The 19197-nt window shown below is 31.8% G+C and overlaps 1 protein-coding gene across 1 annotated transcript in view; it reads left to right on the top strand.

The window, feature by feature from the left end:
- LOC114344696 (peptide transporter family 1-like) overlaps window positions 1-19197 on the top strand; it is a 142738-nt gene that overhangs the window by 56519 nt on the left and 67022 nt on the right. Inside the window, exon 6 of the mRNA XM_050658470.1 lies at window positions 17155-17464. Within this exon, the coding sequence (XP_050514427.1) occupies window positions 17155-17464 (310 nt within the window). The remainder of the gene's footprint in view (window positions 1-17154; window positions 17465-19197) is intronic.

Here is a 19197-nt window from a genome sequence, read left to right as displayed (position 1 = left end):
TCTGCATAAACAAAAAAAGATATAGAAGTTATAATGTGGCGCTCCAAGTTTACGTAAAGCTGTACTGCCCCATATAGAATCCAAACGATTAGAGAAAATCTGAATAAACCACAAGTTAGTTCTAGGTTTGTTCTGCATTTTTGCCAAAGGGTGTAATCTGTTCTGCATAAACAAAAAAGATATACAAGATATAATGTTGCGCTCCAATTTTACGTAAGGCTGTACTGCCCCATATATAATCCAAACCATTGAATAAAATCTGAATATAGGTAATTCCACGAATATATGACTGTTTAAGATTATCGAGTCAACGGATATTTTAGTGTGCAACATAAAAAGTACGAAATTTATACCTGGTTGCACCAACGGATCTAAAGCTCCAGCTTAGCTAAGCTCTACTTATACATAGGGCCTCCTTGAGTATCACTTACGTTGCACCATAATTTTAGATTCTTACGTTATTATCAATTATATCTATTATTATATTATGGTATTCTTATTGTAATATACAGTAGAGCGTCGATAATCCGAACCCTGGTAATCCGAACGATCGCTAATCCGAACGCAAAAAAATTGTAAAATTAAAAAATATGATCACGGATTTTTGTTTTGTTTATGCAGAAATACATACAATATAAGTATTTGTTTATTATGCAGGTGTTTTATTCCTTGTAACTAAAACGTATGTACATAATATGTACTATGTTTATGAGCTTTGTATGTATTTTTAACATATGTTCGATAATCCGAACAAATTGATAATCCGAACTACCCCTGTACCACTTAGTTCGGATTATCGACGCTCTACTGTATTATAATTATATTATATTAATTCTAATGATATTCTCGACTTAAGCTTAAGATCTGTTGGTGCAACCGGGAATAAATGGCTCCAATAATTATTTCACTAAGCAACAATGTAATATGCAATTTAGTTTCGTTCTTCATATTTTGCACAGTGAAGTATTCGTTGTTGAGATAATCCAAAACAGTCGTATATTCGTGGAATAGGGTATAAACCACCAAGTTAGTGCTAGATTTGTTCTGCATTTTTGCCAAAGCGTGTAATTTGTTGTGCGTACACAAAAAAGTTATTCCAGATACAGTATAGCGCTCTGCCATCTATTATAGGATCCGAACGATTGGAGGAAATCTAAATAGACCATAAGTTAGTGCTGTGTTTGTTTTGCATTTCTGCCAAAGCGTGAAATTTGTTAAAAAAAAAGTTAAACAATATATTATGCGTTGCTTCAATTCTACCTAAAAATGTACTGCCCCATATAAAATCCAAAGAAAAATTTGAATAGACAACAACCAGTAAGTGATAACTTTAATAATTTAATAAGTGCCTAATAATTATAAGAATTTACTTTGCAGAATTTAAGAGTACCCCGTTGATAAAGTCTAAACGATAAATAAAGGGACCTCTGCCACGTCAGGTAATAAGTGGGGAAAAGGGCCGGCTTAAGAAATTTTATATTTCATTTGGTATTTACATAGGTACTTAGCATTACATATTTATTTTAAATAAATATCTAGATAATTAAGGGAAAAATATAGAAACTGATGGAGTATTAGGATTAATCAATTATTATATTTTTGGTAAATGGTATACATTTTTATATTATATTTTTCTGTGTCGATTCTTTATATCCAAATTTTGAAAGTTATTAACAATTTTTGTTGTTAAATAAATTGCAGGTGAAATAATAAAATAGTGATTAACTATTTAGATGGGAAATAAGCCACAATTAAATTGAAAAAAATAATTTTATTAACGTTTCGACGCCCAAATCGCGTGCCGTTGTCAAAAACAAAATACTACTAAATTAAACAAAAATGCTGTTGCTAAGTAAAAAATTCTTCTAATAATTTATTTAATCTGACTTATTTATATTGGCAATTCAGACATACATTTTAAAGTAGAAGACTTTAAAATGATATTGCCAATATTTATAAGTTGCGTTCCTGGGACGACTTTACTGAAAGATAGTTCATTCGATTACATAAAATCAACCCCAACTCAATAATATCCGACACAAAAAAAATCATAGCATGTGATCTGTCTTTAAAAAGACAACCAAATGCAACGATGGCAGTAAAATTCTCGCGTTAGAGATTCCATAGTAAATCACGAGGGAAAACCAGGAAAAAACCTCGTGATACTATCCCGACGTGGCAAGTATTTGGTCTTACATTTAATTTACTTTTAAAAAATAATACCAAATTCTGACTTTAATGTGTTTAAATTATAAATTATTATAGTTTATATTTTATGTAAGGGAAGAAAGTGAATATTACAATAATTTTATAATCAAAAATACGACAATAACCAATTATTGACGAAAAGTAGTTTGTGACAAGAGTGTTCATTTTATTTCATAGAAAAATATTATACAGGGTGGTTTATTGTATTCGCCTCGGTCTCTGTACGGAAAACGACTTGATATTTTTAAAAAAATTCTTCATAGAAATATACAGGACCGTTAACACTACAGTCTAAAAATAATGTGAATTATGCAGGGTGCTCCAAAAGATAGTATATCAAAGTTATATTTTTTCTTATGGAACACCCTATATCAGGTAACATTTTTGAATTTCCCTTAAAAAATAAGTTATACTTTTATAAGGGCATAAGGGTTCTCCATTGGAACCGTGCAAATTCGGCAAAGCGACACCTGGTTTCTACGCTCTGCAACTTTATTCGCACTTTTAATTATATTGGCCAATTATATTAGTCCTGGTTACTGGACAATTGTCAACGCCATAGTCCAAAAAAATAATAAGGAGAAAAAATAATAAGAAGAAAAAATAAAATTCAGGTTATGTTATTAAAACGTAAACAATTGTATGTAGTAAATAAAACTAGTTATTAAAACGCAGTACTGCAAGCAAAATACAGTTAATTAAATTTACCTTTATATAATAATTGCATATAATATCAATACTGTGGAGCAATATATAATTTTTCTTATTCAACGAGAGTAGGTATGAAATGTACGTCAATTTGACAATTTCAATTGACGATATGAATTATTTAAGAAAGTTGCAATATTTCTCCGCTATTCGCGCACGATCGTTTCGCGTATCCCTTCCAAGTACTTGAACACCGCGAATACCTAAGTTCAGGGTGTTTTGATTTACTTCGATTTTTATAGAAATGTAACGTTTTAGAAAAAAGTAAATATCTATGAATCTAAGAATCAGTGACAAATCTTTTCTTGGATCTTCATAATAGCCTACTCAGCGTTTTAAATAGATATTTATTGTAGCAAAATTTTGTATAGGGTGGTCAAAATATTAGATTGTTCTATTACCAAAATTCAAGGTGTAATAAGGTACTTATGTTAAATGAAACGTCCTGTCTTTTATTAGTTTATCGTATGTAAAATTTACTTAGCTTCCAATCTTTTTTAGGGTTTCCTATGCCTTTGTACATGGTGGTCAAAATATTAGATTGTTCTATTAACAAATTGAAGCTGTAATAACCTACTTATTTTAAATGAAACACCCTAGGGATTTAGAGATTTTTCGTATATCTCAAAATTTAAGACCCTTATGACATCTCAAATAAAGTTTTCTTAAAATAAACCCAAAATTCACCCCGTTAAATATTTCACTTTACTTTTGAAACGTTGTGTATGTAAATATTACCTTTTATTTTTTTATTTATTTATTATTAAGTTGTCGATCAACAACATACCAGATCTTTGTGCTAAGGCAAATACTGGAAAAAACCAATGAATTGTCCTAAGAAATAAATTGTATGAAGTCATGGATAATGTCCACATCCTTGCTGGCGAGATGTACTGGCCAGATGTGCTGGGGTGTTTAACATAGCTCTGGAAAAGGCGATCAGACATGCCCGAATAGACAACAGAGGAAATATTTTTAATAAGTCATCCCAAATTTTGGCATATGCAAATGACGTGGACCTAGTTACTCGCACAACACGCAAGCTAGAAGAAATGTATACCACCTTCTTAAACTCCTCAAAAAATATGGTCCTGCAAGTAAACGAGGAGAAAACTAAGATGATGGCATCAACACCCAACAATAGAGCCAGAAACATCGGTCACCAATTCACGGTTGATAACTCTACTTTTAAGTGGTGGACAAATTCACATACTTAGGCTCCCTGATCACAAAGGAGAACGTCATGACGGAAGAAATCAAGCGAAGGATAATCCTAGCAAACAAATGTTATTTTGGACTAAGTAGACATATGAAAAGCAAAAACTTAGGCCAAAAAACAAAAATAACCATATACAAAACCCTTATACAACCATTGTTGACATATGGATGAGAGACATGGACCATCTCCAAGGAAGACGAAAACCTTATGCTTATATTTTAACGAAGGATCCTCGGAGGAATATTCGGTGGCATCTGTGAAAATGGCATTTGGAGGATGAGGTACAACTACGAGGTATACCACAGATATAAACAAAAATTTGGTGGTAAAGACGTAGTATCTCTTATAAGAATAGAAAAATTAGGATGGGCAGGACATCTAGCAAGATCACAGCAGAACAACCCTTCTAGAAGAGCTCTTATGTCACAACCTGTGGGAAGTAGAAATAGGGGTAGGCCAAAACTCAAATGAAAGGATGGTGTAGATGAGGATGGGAGAAAAATAGTCGCAGCAAACTGGCAACGGTTGGCAATGGGTAGGACTGACTGGCGTAATAGACTTGGGAAGGTCGAGGCTCTTTCATACGGCTGTAGCACCATTGATGATGATGATAATTTATTATATTTATTAATAAGCTACCGCTTTTATTTATTTTATTACCCTGTATCTAAAAATTTAAAACGTTTTAGACATACGTTCATATAAAATAAACCAAAGAATCCGCTTTAATAGTATACCTTACTTTTGAAACACCCTGCATATTGACTAACATCTGTTTAAGTGTATCTAAATTTGTAAGTTTTATTGCTAAAAAGTACGCTAAAGATGCGCCTGATCGATCTTTCCAAATTCAAATTGTTTCTCCCGTTTTTTGCACAATTTCCACAGCCGGTCCAGTCAGTTTGACTAAATATAAATAGTCTATAATTTTGGGCTCATTTTCTTTGTTGAGACTTAAACTAATGAGAGTCTTTTAAAATTACGCTTGAATGATAATACATATTATTTGATCTGATGTTATGTACCTACAGTTGACTTGGCAATAAGCCGGTCTTGGTAGCTTGGGTAACTCTGATGATTATACAACAATAGAGTTTTTACAAGGGATTATTCAGCTATTCAGCTTTACAGCTGTTATTAAAATAACTTTTATATTGAAACACTAAATTTCTGGATACAGATACATTTTTCCAGATGCGTTATATCTATAACAAAATAAAAACTGAAATAATGAGAAATTTCAAATTCAGCAGCGAAACTTGCATTTTTTAGGATCAATAAAAATTCAGTTTATCTGTGACACACAGTATTTGTCAAGGAAGGGAATCAAGAATTAGCAAAATGCAATAAATGTAACCATATCTATGTGTTCCGTTTGTGGAAGAGACTTTAATTGTTGCCACGTTTTTAAGCAATTTTTTTGCTCCCATCCAGGTTTTTGTCTGGAAAATTGTACATTTGTCGAGTTAACCGACATTCCAACAACAGTTACCTTAAAAAACAAAACATACCAAATTAAAGGCATTGTATTTAGTGCTATACGAGCCCCGAATCATATTGTTTCCGTAAACGTTTGGACTTTATACGGGCACTACAGTTTTAGATAAAATTGAAGCGCCACATTATATCTTGTATAACTTTTTTGTTTATGCAGAACAAATTACACGCTTTGGCAACACTACAGAACAAACCTAGCACTAACTTGTGGTTTGCTCATATTTTCTCTAATCGTTTGGATTTTATATGAGGCAGTACAGCTTTACGTAAACTTGGAGCGCTCCATTTTATCTTGTATATCTTTTTTGTTTATGCCGAACAAATTACACACAATTCTCTAATCATTTTGATTATATATGGAGCAGTACAGCTTTACGTAAAATTGGAGCGCCACATTTTATCTTTTACATCTTCTTTGTTAATGCAGAATAAATTACACGTTTTGGCAAAAATGCAGAACAAACCTAGCACTAACTTGTGGTTTATTCAGATTTTCTCTAATCGTTTATATTATATATGGGGCAGTACAGCTTTACGTAAAATTGGAGCGCCACATTGTATGTTGAATAACTTTTTTGTTTATGGGAAACTAATTACTCGCTTCCGCCGGGAGGTAGAACAAACCTAGCACTAAGTGGCTATCATCTGTTTGAATATTCCGGAAAGTATTTGTTTTCGAGTGGGCCATACAAGTTTATGTCAAGTTAAAAAGCCACATATTTTTTTCAATAATTCTTTTATTTTTTAGAACAAACTTCAAAGTTACAGAACAAACTAGAACAAACCTAGTACTAACTGCTACAGTTGTGAAAAAATATATTGGGAACTGGGTCAATACAGGTTTACAGACATATTAGTATCTTAATTTTTGATAAGGTATCTTATAGCTTTAAAACCCAGACATGACTGAATTCGATTCAAAATGACAACTTTTGAAATTTGGCGCGGCCACGACAATTTTCGTTCCTTATTTGTATTACAACACCACTAGGTAGCTTATTAACAACTAAGATTGTAATGTAAAACCAATTTTGCAAATAAATTTAGTGCTCTATTATATATTGGTTAGACATAGTAAAATTAATAACATATAAATAATGTTTTATAATTCACAAAATTTATGACCTAACAACTTTTAAATTAGTAATACAAACGTTTACCATACTTTGAAAAAGTCTGATAAAGTTCCAGACTAAACGTCAGCCAATTACAATTTTTACTTATAAGCCCAAAAAACCACACCCATCCTGAACTTTCCAGCCGTGAGAGCTTACATAATCTAAAAACATTACTGTTGTCAGATATGTCCTCAAAATCACCAATAGTCAATAGGCACAACAGTTTGGGGACATGTCCTCAAACTAACCGTTTCCCAAAACAAAAGTTTGAGGACGGTCCCCAAACTTGACTAATGTCCTCAAACTCACCATTAAGTAACCGATATTGTCCCCAAACTTTACGAGTTACATATATATATATATATATATATATATATATATATATATTATATATATATATATATATATATATATATATATATATATATATATATATTGATAAGGGGTACCTTGTCGCCTCAGAAACGGTGAATCGGTAGACGTTGTCTCCTCATATATGACGTTGTCGCCTCACTTTGGTGAGGCGACAACGTTTTGGGCTGAAAATTTCAGGACAGCTTCCCAACCACCTTATGAGTCGATGTGCAAAAAATAGTTTTGAGGTGACAACGTACCTCTTTTCACTATTTTTTGGTTCGTTAGTTCGGCAGTATATCACTGGCGCTAGTATCGGCATTGCAGCAGTGACTGGCTGTATGTTGTCGCCTCAGCATATAAATTCTACTTTTTGTTTAACAACCGGTACCTTGTTGCCTCAGATTTTGGCAACGTCGCTTTCATTTTGCATTGGGTATTAAGTCGTTAAATATAAAAATATGCGCCGTCGGTACTGTAACAAGGTAGCTAAAACCTTTATGATATAAGTTGCAGCTTACGATTTAAAATTGTTGCCCTTACACAGGGTGTCCAGAAACTCTACCGACAAACGAAAAAAGGAGATTTCTCAGATAATTGTAAGATAATTTAACCCAATTCACTTAGTCCGAAAATGCTTCCTAAGGGAGCTAGAGCTCTTTGAAGATGGCGTCTTGTAATTAGTTTTTCTTAAATAGCGCCAGAACGCTTCTATTTAGAAAAACGAAAACTATTACGCATATTTATCATCCAGATATAAATCCATTCCATTCATTGTGGATTTCCAGTACCGGTCATAGGCGCCCGTTTTGGGTACGGCAACGGTTATTTTATCCCATACCTTTTTTATTTAATTTTTAAGCATTTTTGACTATGGATTATTAAATTGTGAATTATTCTAGTACTAATAGGTACTCTTGCTTTAAGTCCATAGAATATACAATTTTCTAGAAACATCGATTTGAAAATTTTTCGTTTCTTGAATTAAAAAAAAATAAAAAAAAAAACTATTTAGAAAACGAAAACTGGTACGTTTGTTTATATCCCAGAGATGAATCGGTTTCATTAATTGCAAATTTTTAGTACCGCTCATATGCGTCCGTTTTGGGTAGGTCAACGGTTATTTTATCGCATAACTTTTTGTCTTTCATTTTTAAGCATTTTTGACACTAGATTATTAAATTATGAGGTATTCTGGTACTAAAAGTTACTCTTGCTTCAAGTTGGTAAAATACACCGTTTTTTAAATTCTTTTCAAATTCAAAAACCGAAAAATTTTCAAATAAATTTTTCTAGAAATCGATGTATCCTACCGAATTAAAGCAAGAGTATCTTTTAATTCTAGATTACCTCACAATTTAAAAATCCAGAGTCAAAAATACTTAAACGCTAAAGACAAAAAAGTTATGCTATAAAATAACCGTTGCCCTACCCAAAATGAACGCCTATGACAGGTACTAAAAATTCACAATAGATGGAATCGATTTATCCCTGGAAGATGAATATGCTTACCAAATTTCGTTTTTCTAAATAGAAGCGTTTTGGAGGTATTTAAGAAAAACTAATTACTAGATGCCATCCTCCAAGAGCTCTAGCTCCCTTAGGAAACATTTTCGGACTAGGTGAATTGGGTTAAATTGTCTTAGGAAAGTATCTGAGGAATCGCCTGTCTTCGTTTGTAGGTAGAGTTTCTGGACACCCTGTATAAACAAGTTCTATAAGAGAGAGAGAGCATGCCGGAATAAAAATAAGTTAGCTGGTCGCATAGGAATTAATAAAAATTACAAACAGAATATTAGTAATCATGGAGCATATGTAATACTTAAGTAGTTATTATAATATGGAATTGAACAAGTCTATGCCCCAAAGGATCATGAAGACGAAAGGATAGGAAAATTATAACCAGTCATTAATTTAATCCTAAAAAATAAAAAATTCATTATATTATGTGACTTTATTACAAAAGTAAGAACATAAATGATTTTTTCTGTAACAGCAGTAGGAAAAAAATAACAGTTATGACAAAGGATAAACACTGATATACCTACTATCGAAATTACAGAAAGTTGAAAAACACTAAAATGAACCTGAATGGCTTAACACAAATAAAAAAAACTATGTAAAACCAAAATAAATATCTTTATGTGGGTGACATGCAAACGGGAGTCAATCTAAGTAAATTCCGTATAGGAATTTATCATTGAGCAGTAATAGCAACAGTTTCAAAAATCTCAAAAATGAAACAACAAAACACTATCCAAGATCAGAAGTTTACTACTTCTGCTCTGAAAGAAAAACCCGTATTCTGACATTAAAATGTTGAATAGAAATGACAACTAACAAAAATAAATTGACAAGACATGAAACGAACAAAATAACTGAAAATAAGATCTTAATAGATGGCGATGTGAAGAAAACACGGGAAATACATATCATCGAAGTACCCTTATTTTATTATTTATTTTATTTACCATTGATATTGCTCACCAGATTAATATCCTTATAGGTAATTTGCATGTTTGTGCTTATTTGTTTACGATTTTTTCTAGCCCTTCACCTGATGCGTTATCTTTCCTGATCCTCATATATTTAGGTTCCTTAATATTAGGATTCAGTCCATAACGCTGACTCACTTCTGTAACTTTATTGATTATGTCTTGTAAGCCTTCTAGCTAGACTATTAGCAAATGACGGTATCATTATAAACGACATAACAGAATTTGCAAACAAAAAACCGTGGTGGTTCCAGTAATAATTACGTTTCTGAATTGCAAACCCTTACAGCATGTGTAATGGATCCAAAAAACGTTGTCCCCAAATTAAATGTTAAGGAACAAGAGTCTTCTACAAAACAAAAGGTGTATAGCATTTACATTTACGTTAATTTTGATAATTTTTACTTAAAAAACCATAAGAGAGAGGGTATAAACTATGCATGTAGTGGAAGAATGCGAACCCTCTCTATATTTATTATTAAGTATAGAACGATGGTAAATAATAATACGATTGCTTTAAAGCATATTTTAAGACTCAAAAATTTTGACGATCTCAAGTGCTCCAAGAGTTTTATATGTCAAAAATGAATAACCATTTTCAATTTCGTTGCAACGCGAAACTACAGGCGCATCATATTCTATTCCAATCAGAGAGCGCTGCAAGCGCCTCTACAGGTTTCGAAACTTGTTAGTCTCTCATCAGGAGGCACATATGCTGCTCTCTCTGACCCAACTAGGACAAACCCCGGCGTGCAGTCACGAATTGCAACGAACGAAATGGTTGGGATGCCCTAGCGGCAACTGCTAGCAAAAGACTAAGTTTTCAAACTAATAGCACATAAAACAACACCAAAAATGTTGCTCCACATCCTACCAGATTGAAACCAATGGGAACCTTCTCTGGTTATACCTTTGAGGCTTCTAAAATTTGCAAGCCATAACGGATGCGGAGACTAAGGAAGATGAGGCAATTTTACAATTTATAATTCACGTCTCGTCTGCTCAGCGAGGTAAAGTTCCAACGAGAATGGTTCCCTTCGTACTCCAATCAGAGTAAACATGTAAATCAAAAATTAATAAGCATTTTCAATTTCGTTGTATATGTATACAATAGTTTTATTGGTATACAATAGTTTTAAAAAGACCTTCAGTTCTCCTACTCGTATTATCGCGTTGCACTTGGGTACGTACCTAAAACTATGTTGCTGTGAACACCTCCATTTAATACTAAAAGAATCAGCTGATTTTACGTGTACAACAGAAAGACAAATACAGGAATTGGCCAAGGGCTATAAATACATAATTTGAAAACGTTGCTGACAAATCGTTGGAGTTTGGAAATTGCTTCTCTCGCTAACAAAGATATTCAAGAACAAAAATTGCCAAAGCTAGTACCACTAAGTGATATTAAAATATTTTGAGAAGAAAGTATTAAAATTGGTGTGAAGTGTCAGAAGACGTTTGAGAGCAATGTTGATAATGTTGAAACATAAAAATTTAGTTAATTATGCTCTAGCATTAGCCATTATTTTTAACAGAAGACGAATAGGTGATGTTCAGTATTTAAGAATTCAGCAATCTAGTAACGAAAGATAAACGGATTTCAGTGATTTTGAAAATGTTTTAACTGAAGGAGAAAAGGCACTTACGAGAGGACACAAAATTCCAGTGTGTTCTGGTAAAGGTTCTTGAGCTGTTGTTATTTTACTTCCAAAAATGTTGCAAGGTTTCATAGAAACTTTAATAAAACATAAACATAAATACATGTCTGACGTCGTCCGACGTTAATAACTATATGTTTGCAGTTCCAGGCAGTAAGCTAAAATGGGACAAAGGGGATGTTTCGATCCGTAAATTGACAAGCAAAATGATTTTAACAAACTCTGAAGCTATATCAAGCAACAAATTACGCAAAAATATTGCAACAATAGCACAAATGTTAAGTATGTCCAAAAATTAAACCTAAAGAATTTGTCAAGTTTATGGGGCATGACGAAAAAATGCATGATGAATGTTATGAATTACCTGCTGACATTTATCAAACCGTAAAATTGTCAAAATTTTTAATAGTAATGGAAAGGGATTCTCTTCCTTTAGAATATAAAAGAAAATCGCTTGAAGAACTAGATTTTCACCACGATTGAGAAAAATGCGGAAGATAATCAAAAAAGAAATCTTCAAAATACGAATATTAATTTTCTAAGTATTGCAGGTACGCAAAAAGTTAAAAAAAGTAAACCGTTGGTTGCAAAAGATAACGTTCTGGCTCAAACAAGTAAAGAATTTAAAACGGACAGTGACGATAAGTACTATCCAAATAAAAAACTACTCAAAGCATCAAAAAACCAAGCAAGGGAAGATTCCGAATGCGATTCATATGTGCCTCCACAAAGAAGAAATATTAAAAAACAAACCTTTTAAGAGAACACTTTTCAAATCATATTCAAGGTGGCGTATATCCATCTAGATATAAAGATGAATTCCAATATTATAAAATCAAAAATTCAACATCTTATAAAAATAAAATGTGTATGGCATATGTAAGTTTTTTATATGATGCTTAAGTGAAAATATAGAAATATTTTGTTTACTTTTTGTTGCTATTTTTATAATTTTTTTTTATTCTTAGACATAATAAACATCTAACCAACGCCTCAATTCAAGGGTTTGACATTTAAACAAAACATAATGAAATCATTTTTGTAGAAGAAAAAAATTAAATAGGTACCTAAAAACCTAGTTTTGAGTTTTTCTCAAAATTTTTTGAGATTAGGATAAAAAGACCACTACACAAATTGTAGATTTTTTTATCGCCCACAGCTTTTGCGTTGAATTTTTTTAAACGATGCAATGTTTAGCCAGAAATTTCAGAAAACCATTTTCGCCCTTAAAACCACCCCACCGTCACCACCTTATGGATTATTTTCGTACACTTTGCTGTAAGAATACGTTTTGATGGAACATTTTTACAGCTATGTATACTAGTTCACTGATTTTTAATTAAAATTTTTAAATAAACCGTTGACACTTTTTTCTGTGAGATAGGTAATATGTTTACTGCAAATAATAAATTATATCGTTAAGAGCCTTTATAATTTTACTGTATAAGAGCAATAATTCACACAAAATAACTTGGCTTAGCTTAATTTATTGCAAAATACTAGCTTTGGAATATCTACTAATAAAAATTTTTTAAACATATAATCCAAACAAAGCATGTTCATATCTTAAGCTTATTTAAAATATCAAAAATAACCATCCTTTATTTTTAATGTAAACAACAATAGAACATGTGAACAAATTCCCACTATTTCTTTACCTATATCCGTAATAACAGGGCCGGCGATAACGGGCCGGCGATAACGGGCCTGCAAGGGATGCACTGCAGGCGGGCGCCCCTGTTTGGGGGCCCCAAAATGGCCTTTTTTCTGTCGGTGCTATACAAAATACTGATTTAAAAGACACCGAAGGGCGCCTATGCTTTTTTTGCAGGCGGGCGCCTTATACCCTAGCGCCGGTACTGCGTAATAAATACCTATACTACCTCTCGCTGTGCACCAAAGTTCGACCCACTCAATCCTTTATTCATTTTCGAATATTTGGCAACGCCGTCTGAGGCAACAACGTACCGGCTTTCATCCTTAGTCATATATAGTTGTGAGGCGACAGCGCATTGGATTTAATCGTAAATTTATATATAAAAAAAACATTTAAAATCGTTTCCCCTCTTTAGAGATTCTTAATGAGAAAGTTCCCCTCATTGTATATATGCATATATTTTTTGAAAAAAAGAACTACAAAAGGGTGAGGCGAGGTCGTCATAGTTTTCACCGCGAGGCGACAACGTACCTTTTATCGATATATATATATATAATAATATATATATATATTATTATTATTATTATTATTATTATTATTTAGTATATTATATTTAAGGCGCTCAGAGCAACAGTGGCCTAACCCACATCCCACAATTTTACCCAAACGCTTTTATTACATCAAAGTTATCCCTTATTTAAGTATTTTCAGATGCAGAACAGCTCAAGCAATGGTTGCTTGAGCCACTTTGCATTTGAAAATTCTTAAATAAGGGATAACTTTAATGTAATAAAAGCGTTTTGGTAAAATTGTGGGATGTGGGTTAGGCCACTGTTGCTCTGAGCGCCTCATTATGTATTATTATATACAGAGTGTCTACTTAAGTTGGACACATATTATGGGAAACTTTTTTATCTTTAATTTCACGATAAAAGTTATTCTTCATAAAAAATTCTGTATGGTCTACAACCGGATATATTCAACCATCAGATATCAAATTTATCTATATTATACGAGGTATGTCAAAAAATATGAAATTCGATAAAGATTAAAATATCTTTATTTCTCAAAATATTGAAAATTGTTATTATAAAAAGTTGTTTGGAGTTCAAAAATTATGTTCTAATATATGCAATTATTTAAGTACATCCTAACAAAAAAAATATTTGAAAATTTTTCTCAAATTACGGATACCAACATCATTTTCATTTATAACTCTTTTATTATTAATTTTACGAAGAAAAGTTATTCTTCATAAAAAGATATGCATGGTCTAAAATCTAAGATGCAATCATCATATCAAATTTTATCAATTTTATTCGAGGTATGTCAAAAAATATGAATTTCGCCCGAGGATAAGATCCTTTATATTAGTTCACAATATTTAAATTAGAAGGATATAATTGCATATTAAAACATAGCTTTTAATGCTAAACAACTGTTCATAATAGACAGTTTCCATATTATGATTTTAAATACGTAAATAAACAAAGTTTTCGTTATGGTAATGCTCGCATTTTCAGCTTGTTTATTATTAATTTTATGAAAAAAAACTTGTTCTTCATAAACTGCTCTGCATAGTCTAAAACCTAAGATGCAATCGTCAGATATCAAATTTTATCAATAATATACGAGGGATGTTAAAAAATATTAATTTCGCTATATTTCACAATATCGCAAAATGTTATTCAAAAAAGTTTTTTGGAATTAACAGTTATGTACTAATGTGCAATTATAGTCTTCTAATTAAAAAAAAAATCAAGATTTTTCTCAAATTTCGGATATCCTTGGATATCCTGCGGATATCTTGTTTAAAAATAGTCCTAGATTTTTTTACAATACACCATTTTAAAGTAAAGAATACAAGCTTACTTTTTTATTCGACAATGTATATAGGGTGAGGCAAATAAAGGGCCTATTAGAAATATCTCTAGAACTAAAGGCAACAGAATCATGAAAATTTGAATTTAGGGGTTTTGAAGAGTCATCTGTTTAATGAAAATATTTTCATCTATTTGCTACTTCTGGTTATACCGGAAGTTGCTTATAACTTGGTTTTTTAAATGGGACACCCTGTATATTTTTACATTTTTGGATTCTCTTCGATGTCTTCTTTCTTAAAATATGAGGTTTTGTAATGTTATACAGGGTATTTTAAAAGATAATTACATTTTTTTTTATTAATTTCGTAGTAACATTCACACCCTGTAGAATTGTAGTATGTAGTTTGACATCTAAAACTCTACTTACGTTTAAATGATTTTTAATATAGTCTACTATTGTTAAGAATCATTAGTATAGCTAAATTTTTAATTTTAGTATACAGGGTTGGTCGAAACTCGGAATAAATATTTTCTGAGTTTTCTTAAATGGAACACCCTGTATTTTAGTATTGTAATGAAATGATATTTCATGGTAATTTTTTATTTCTTAAGCATTCCCTATTCGCGGTGTGCAAGTACTTGGAAAGGGAAACGAGAAACGACCCTGCGCGAGTCGCGGAAAAATATTGCAACTATCTTAAATAATTCATATTGTCAATTGAAATTGTTAAATTGACGTATATTTCATACCTTCTGTCAATGAAGCAGAAAAATTATATATTGCTCCACAATATTGATATGATATGCAATTATTATATAAAGGTAAATTTAATTAATTGTATTTTGCTTGCAGTACTGCATTTTAATAACTAATTTTATTTACTACATACAATTGTTGATGTTTTCATAACATAACCTGAATCTTATTTTTTCTTCTTATTATTTTTTTTGGACTATGGCCTTGACAATTATCCAGTAACCAGGACTAATATAATTGGCCAATATAATTAAAAGTGCGAATAATAGTACAGAGCGCAGAAATAGGGGTCGCTTTGCCGAACTTGCACGGTCCCAATACCTAACTACTTTAATTTGTGCTAAATTGTTAGTCGCACCAACAATCTTAACTACGTAGGTATTTTGATAGCTAAACCATTATTGGTAATTTTAAGGATCAGTCTGGATTAATATGTATTTATTTCTGAAAAATTATTTGTGATTCAATATTTTCACGGCCGACCTAATAAAATTTTACGTATTTTTTTGTTGCAATTAATGTTTAGGTTGAATCCCCAATAACACACAAATTGAAGCAGTTAGGTATAGGGAATACTTATAAAATAAAAAAGTACCATGAAATATCATTTCATTACAATACTAAAATACAGGGTGTTCCATTTAAGAAAACTCAGAAAATATTCATTCCGAGTTTCGACCAAACCTGTATACTAAAATTTCAAAATTAGCTATACTAATGATTCTTAACAATAGTAGACTATATTAAAAATAACTTGAATGTCAGCAGAGTTTTTAATGTCAAACTATTACAATTCTACAGGGTGTGGACGTTGCAACGAAATTAATAAATAAAACGTAAATATCTCTTAAAATACCCTGTATAATGTTACAAATCTCATATTTTAAGAAAGAAGATATTGAGGAGAATCCAAAAACGTAAAAATATACAGGGTGTCCCATTTATAAAAACGAAGTTATACGCAACTTCCGGTATATCCGGAAGTTGCAAAGAGATGAAAATATTTTTATTTAATAGATCATCCTTCAAAACCACTTTATTCCAATTTTCATGATTCTATTGTTTTTAGTTCTCGAGATATTTCTAATAGTCCAGTTATCTGCCTCACCCTATATACTTAATGTACAAGAAAAAAAGTTATACTTAATGAGAAATTTTCTTGCTTTTTTTGAATATTTTGTATAAAAATATTTTTGTCTTTAAAAGGTGATATTTCGATAGTAAATTTAATTCAGAACAATTTTTCTGTAGATGTGTATGTACGAAAAGTGCATAGAACTCACTCTATGCACCCCAGTGCATAGGGGTTAATTCACTCTTTTCTCAAAAACGCACCCCTTTAAATGGTAGCTCTCCGCGGTTTTTTCATATTCAGAGGTCCATTGACCATATAAAACAATAAATCCCCTTGAACGTTGTAGTTTCTTTCTAAAGTACCTACATAGTCAATAGCCTACTAGCTTGCTAGGTAGGTAATTAAGTTAAGTGGTACCAAAAATAATAAAGAGAACTATGGTACATGACTCAAATAGGTTGGGAACCACTGGTCTAGAGCCTAGGCTCCGCCTACCAGTCAGTCGAGTTTCAACCGTTATTTGAGGTCGTCAAAAGTAACTTTTTCGTTACAATAAATTATAAAAATTGTTTGTGATTTTAGTGTGGAATAAAGAATAAGCTAAAGTCCAACGAGAAAAGGGAACATTGGCTTGATTATGCAAAAGAAAGATACGGAGAACAACTAGTAAACGATACTAAGGTATCACTCCATGTCTTAGTTCTCCTTCTTCCTCTGCCGATTTTCTGGGCTCTCTATGACCAGCAAGGATCAGGATGGACCTTGATGGCAGTCAGAATGGATGGAAACATTGGATTCTACACAATTTTGCCAGATCAGATGCAGATCGTCAACCCATTGTTGATTTTGGCTTTTATTCCACTGTTTACCTACTGCGTTTATCCACTTCTAGGTAATTATTATATTGTGCCATGATTAAAAGATATCTCTGTGTGTATTATCTGCAAAAGATGGGCCCGATCAGCCGTGTAGCTTTTAAACCATTCTATTTGTTTATCCCATTTGAGAAAAAGGGCCATTTTCAAATAGCTGTAAAGATACGTTGTCAATATACAGTGATGAGCGCGCTAATAACCGGCAAAATAGCGCAAAAGATGGAAAAAACATTAAATTGTGAGATAAAAAGAAATAAAACTAGTAGAGTTGTTAAATTTAGCGATAGTAACATATAAATTGACATTATATTGATTGTTTCCCACCTTTAGACGTATCAGAGGAGTATGTCAATTAAAACTGTCACTGTGACAGTGACAGTTTTAACTGACATACTCCTAAAGATGGGAAACAATCAATATAATGTCAATTTATAAGTTACTATCGCTTAATTTAACACCTCCAATAGGTTCATCTCTTTTTATCTCACAACTTAATATGCTTTGCATCTTTTGCGTTATTTTGCCGGTTATTAGTGCGCTCATCACTGTATAGCGCCGTTTTAACCTGTACAAAAAAAAAAACAAAATATCCCATCTGAAAGGTTATAAAAAAACACATATTGTAAAAAAAGAGAGGAAGTTGTACAACCAATCATAGAACCGTAGATATTTTTAAACATAGCGCAATTGTTTAAAACATTAAAAACTGAAATTGGGGTAGATTGTTAATGTAGTTTCAGTTCTTTATTTAAAATTTAATGAATTTTATTATTTGCATAATTAACATTGTGAATACTGTAAACCAAAAGAAACTGAACAAATTATAAAAAAAATCCTTTTTCGCCTCCAAATCACTTTTTTTAATAACTATTTCTTGTGATTGTTTCGTAAAATGCTTATAGGGCAGTCAATGAGGTTATTTGGCTCCGAATTCCGTCCTACTACATCGATTTACTCGATATTTTCACAATAAGTAGAGAATAGCTCAAGAAACAAAGTTTACCCTATGTCGATGTGCGCTTTTATCTTGGGGGTGGTTCCCACCCCTTCTCGGGGGTGTAAAATTTTTTGGATGAAATAACCACGGAAGTGGCTAGAGAACCTAATTCTAAGCAAAAACTGTTAAATAATTTTGTTTGAATACTCAATAATTTTTTGAGTTATTCGTAGTTGAAAATTGGCCGTTTTCATTGAAAAATGACACCTTTTCGGGCGATTTCTTGCGAATACCTTAAAATATATGCATCTAACGAAAAAAACTATAGAAAACATTTTTGTAGCTTATGAAAAACAAAGAGATTCGTTTCTTCATATATCTTCTAGTTATAATACAAAAAGAGATATGGTAGGTGAGAATAGTTTGTTTTTTTGGTGAATGCTGAAATCGGTGTATTCAACTTGAAATAAAAGGTAAACGGTCGATTTTAGTTGTATAATGCTACCAATACCTTTTTTAGTGATTGAAAAGACCTTTAGAATGAGCAACATTAAATGTCGATTACATTCAAAGTAAGAGAGATATGCTGCAAAATGGGAATAAAAAAAAATGTGAACATTTAACCCCTCATCCATCAGAATTTAATTGCCTCGTTTTCCTTCTACAATACTTTTTATTATAGTGTTATTTCTATATTTAAAAAGTTTAAAATGAATAGTTTTTGAAAAAAAATAAGATCAAATTATAGAGCGCATTTTTAAATTTTCTTGAGAATCATCCTTTTTCACCATGTAACTCGAAAATGATAAGAGA

This window comes from Diabrotica virgifera, chromosome 8 (assembly GCF_917563875.1).
Source record: "Diabrotica virgifera virgifera chromosome 8, PGI_DIABVI_V3a".
Taxonomy (NCBI): Eukaryota; Metazoa; Arthropoda; class Insecta; order Coleoptera; family Chrysomelidae; genus Diabrotica; species Diabrotica virgifera.
The sequence above is the reverse complement of the archived record's forward strand: the minus strand, read 5'-3'. Positions and strand labels throughout refer to the sequence as shown.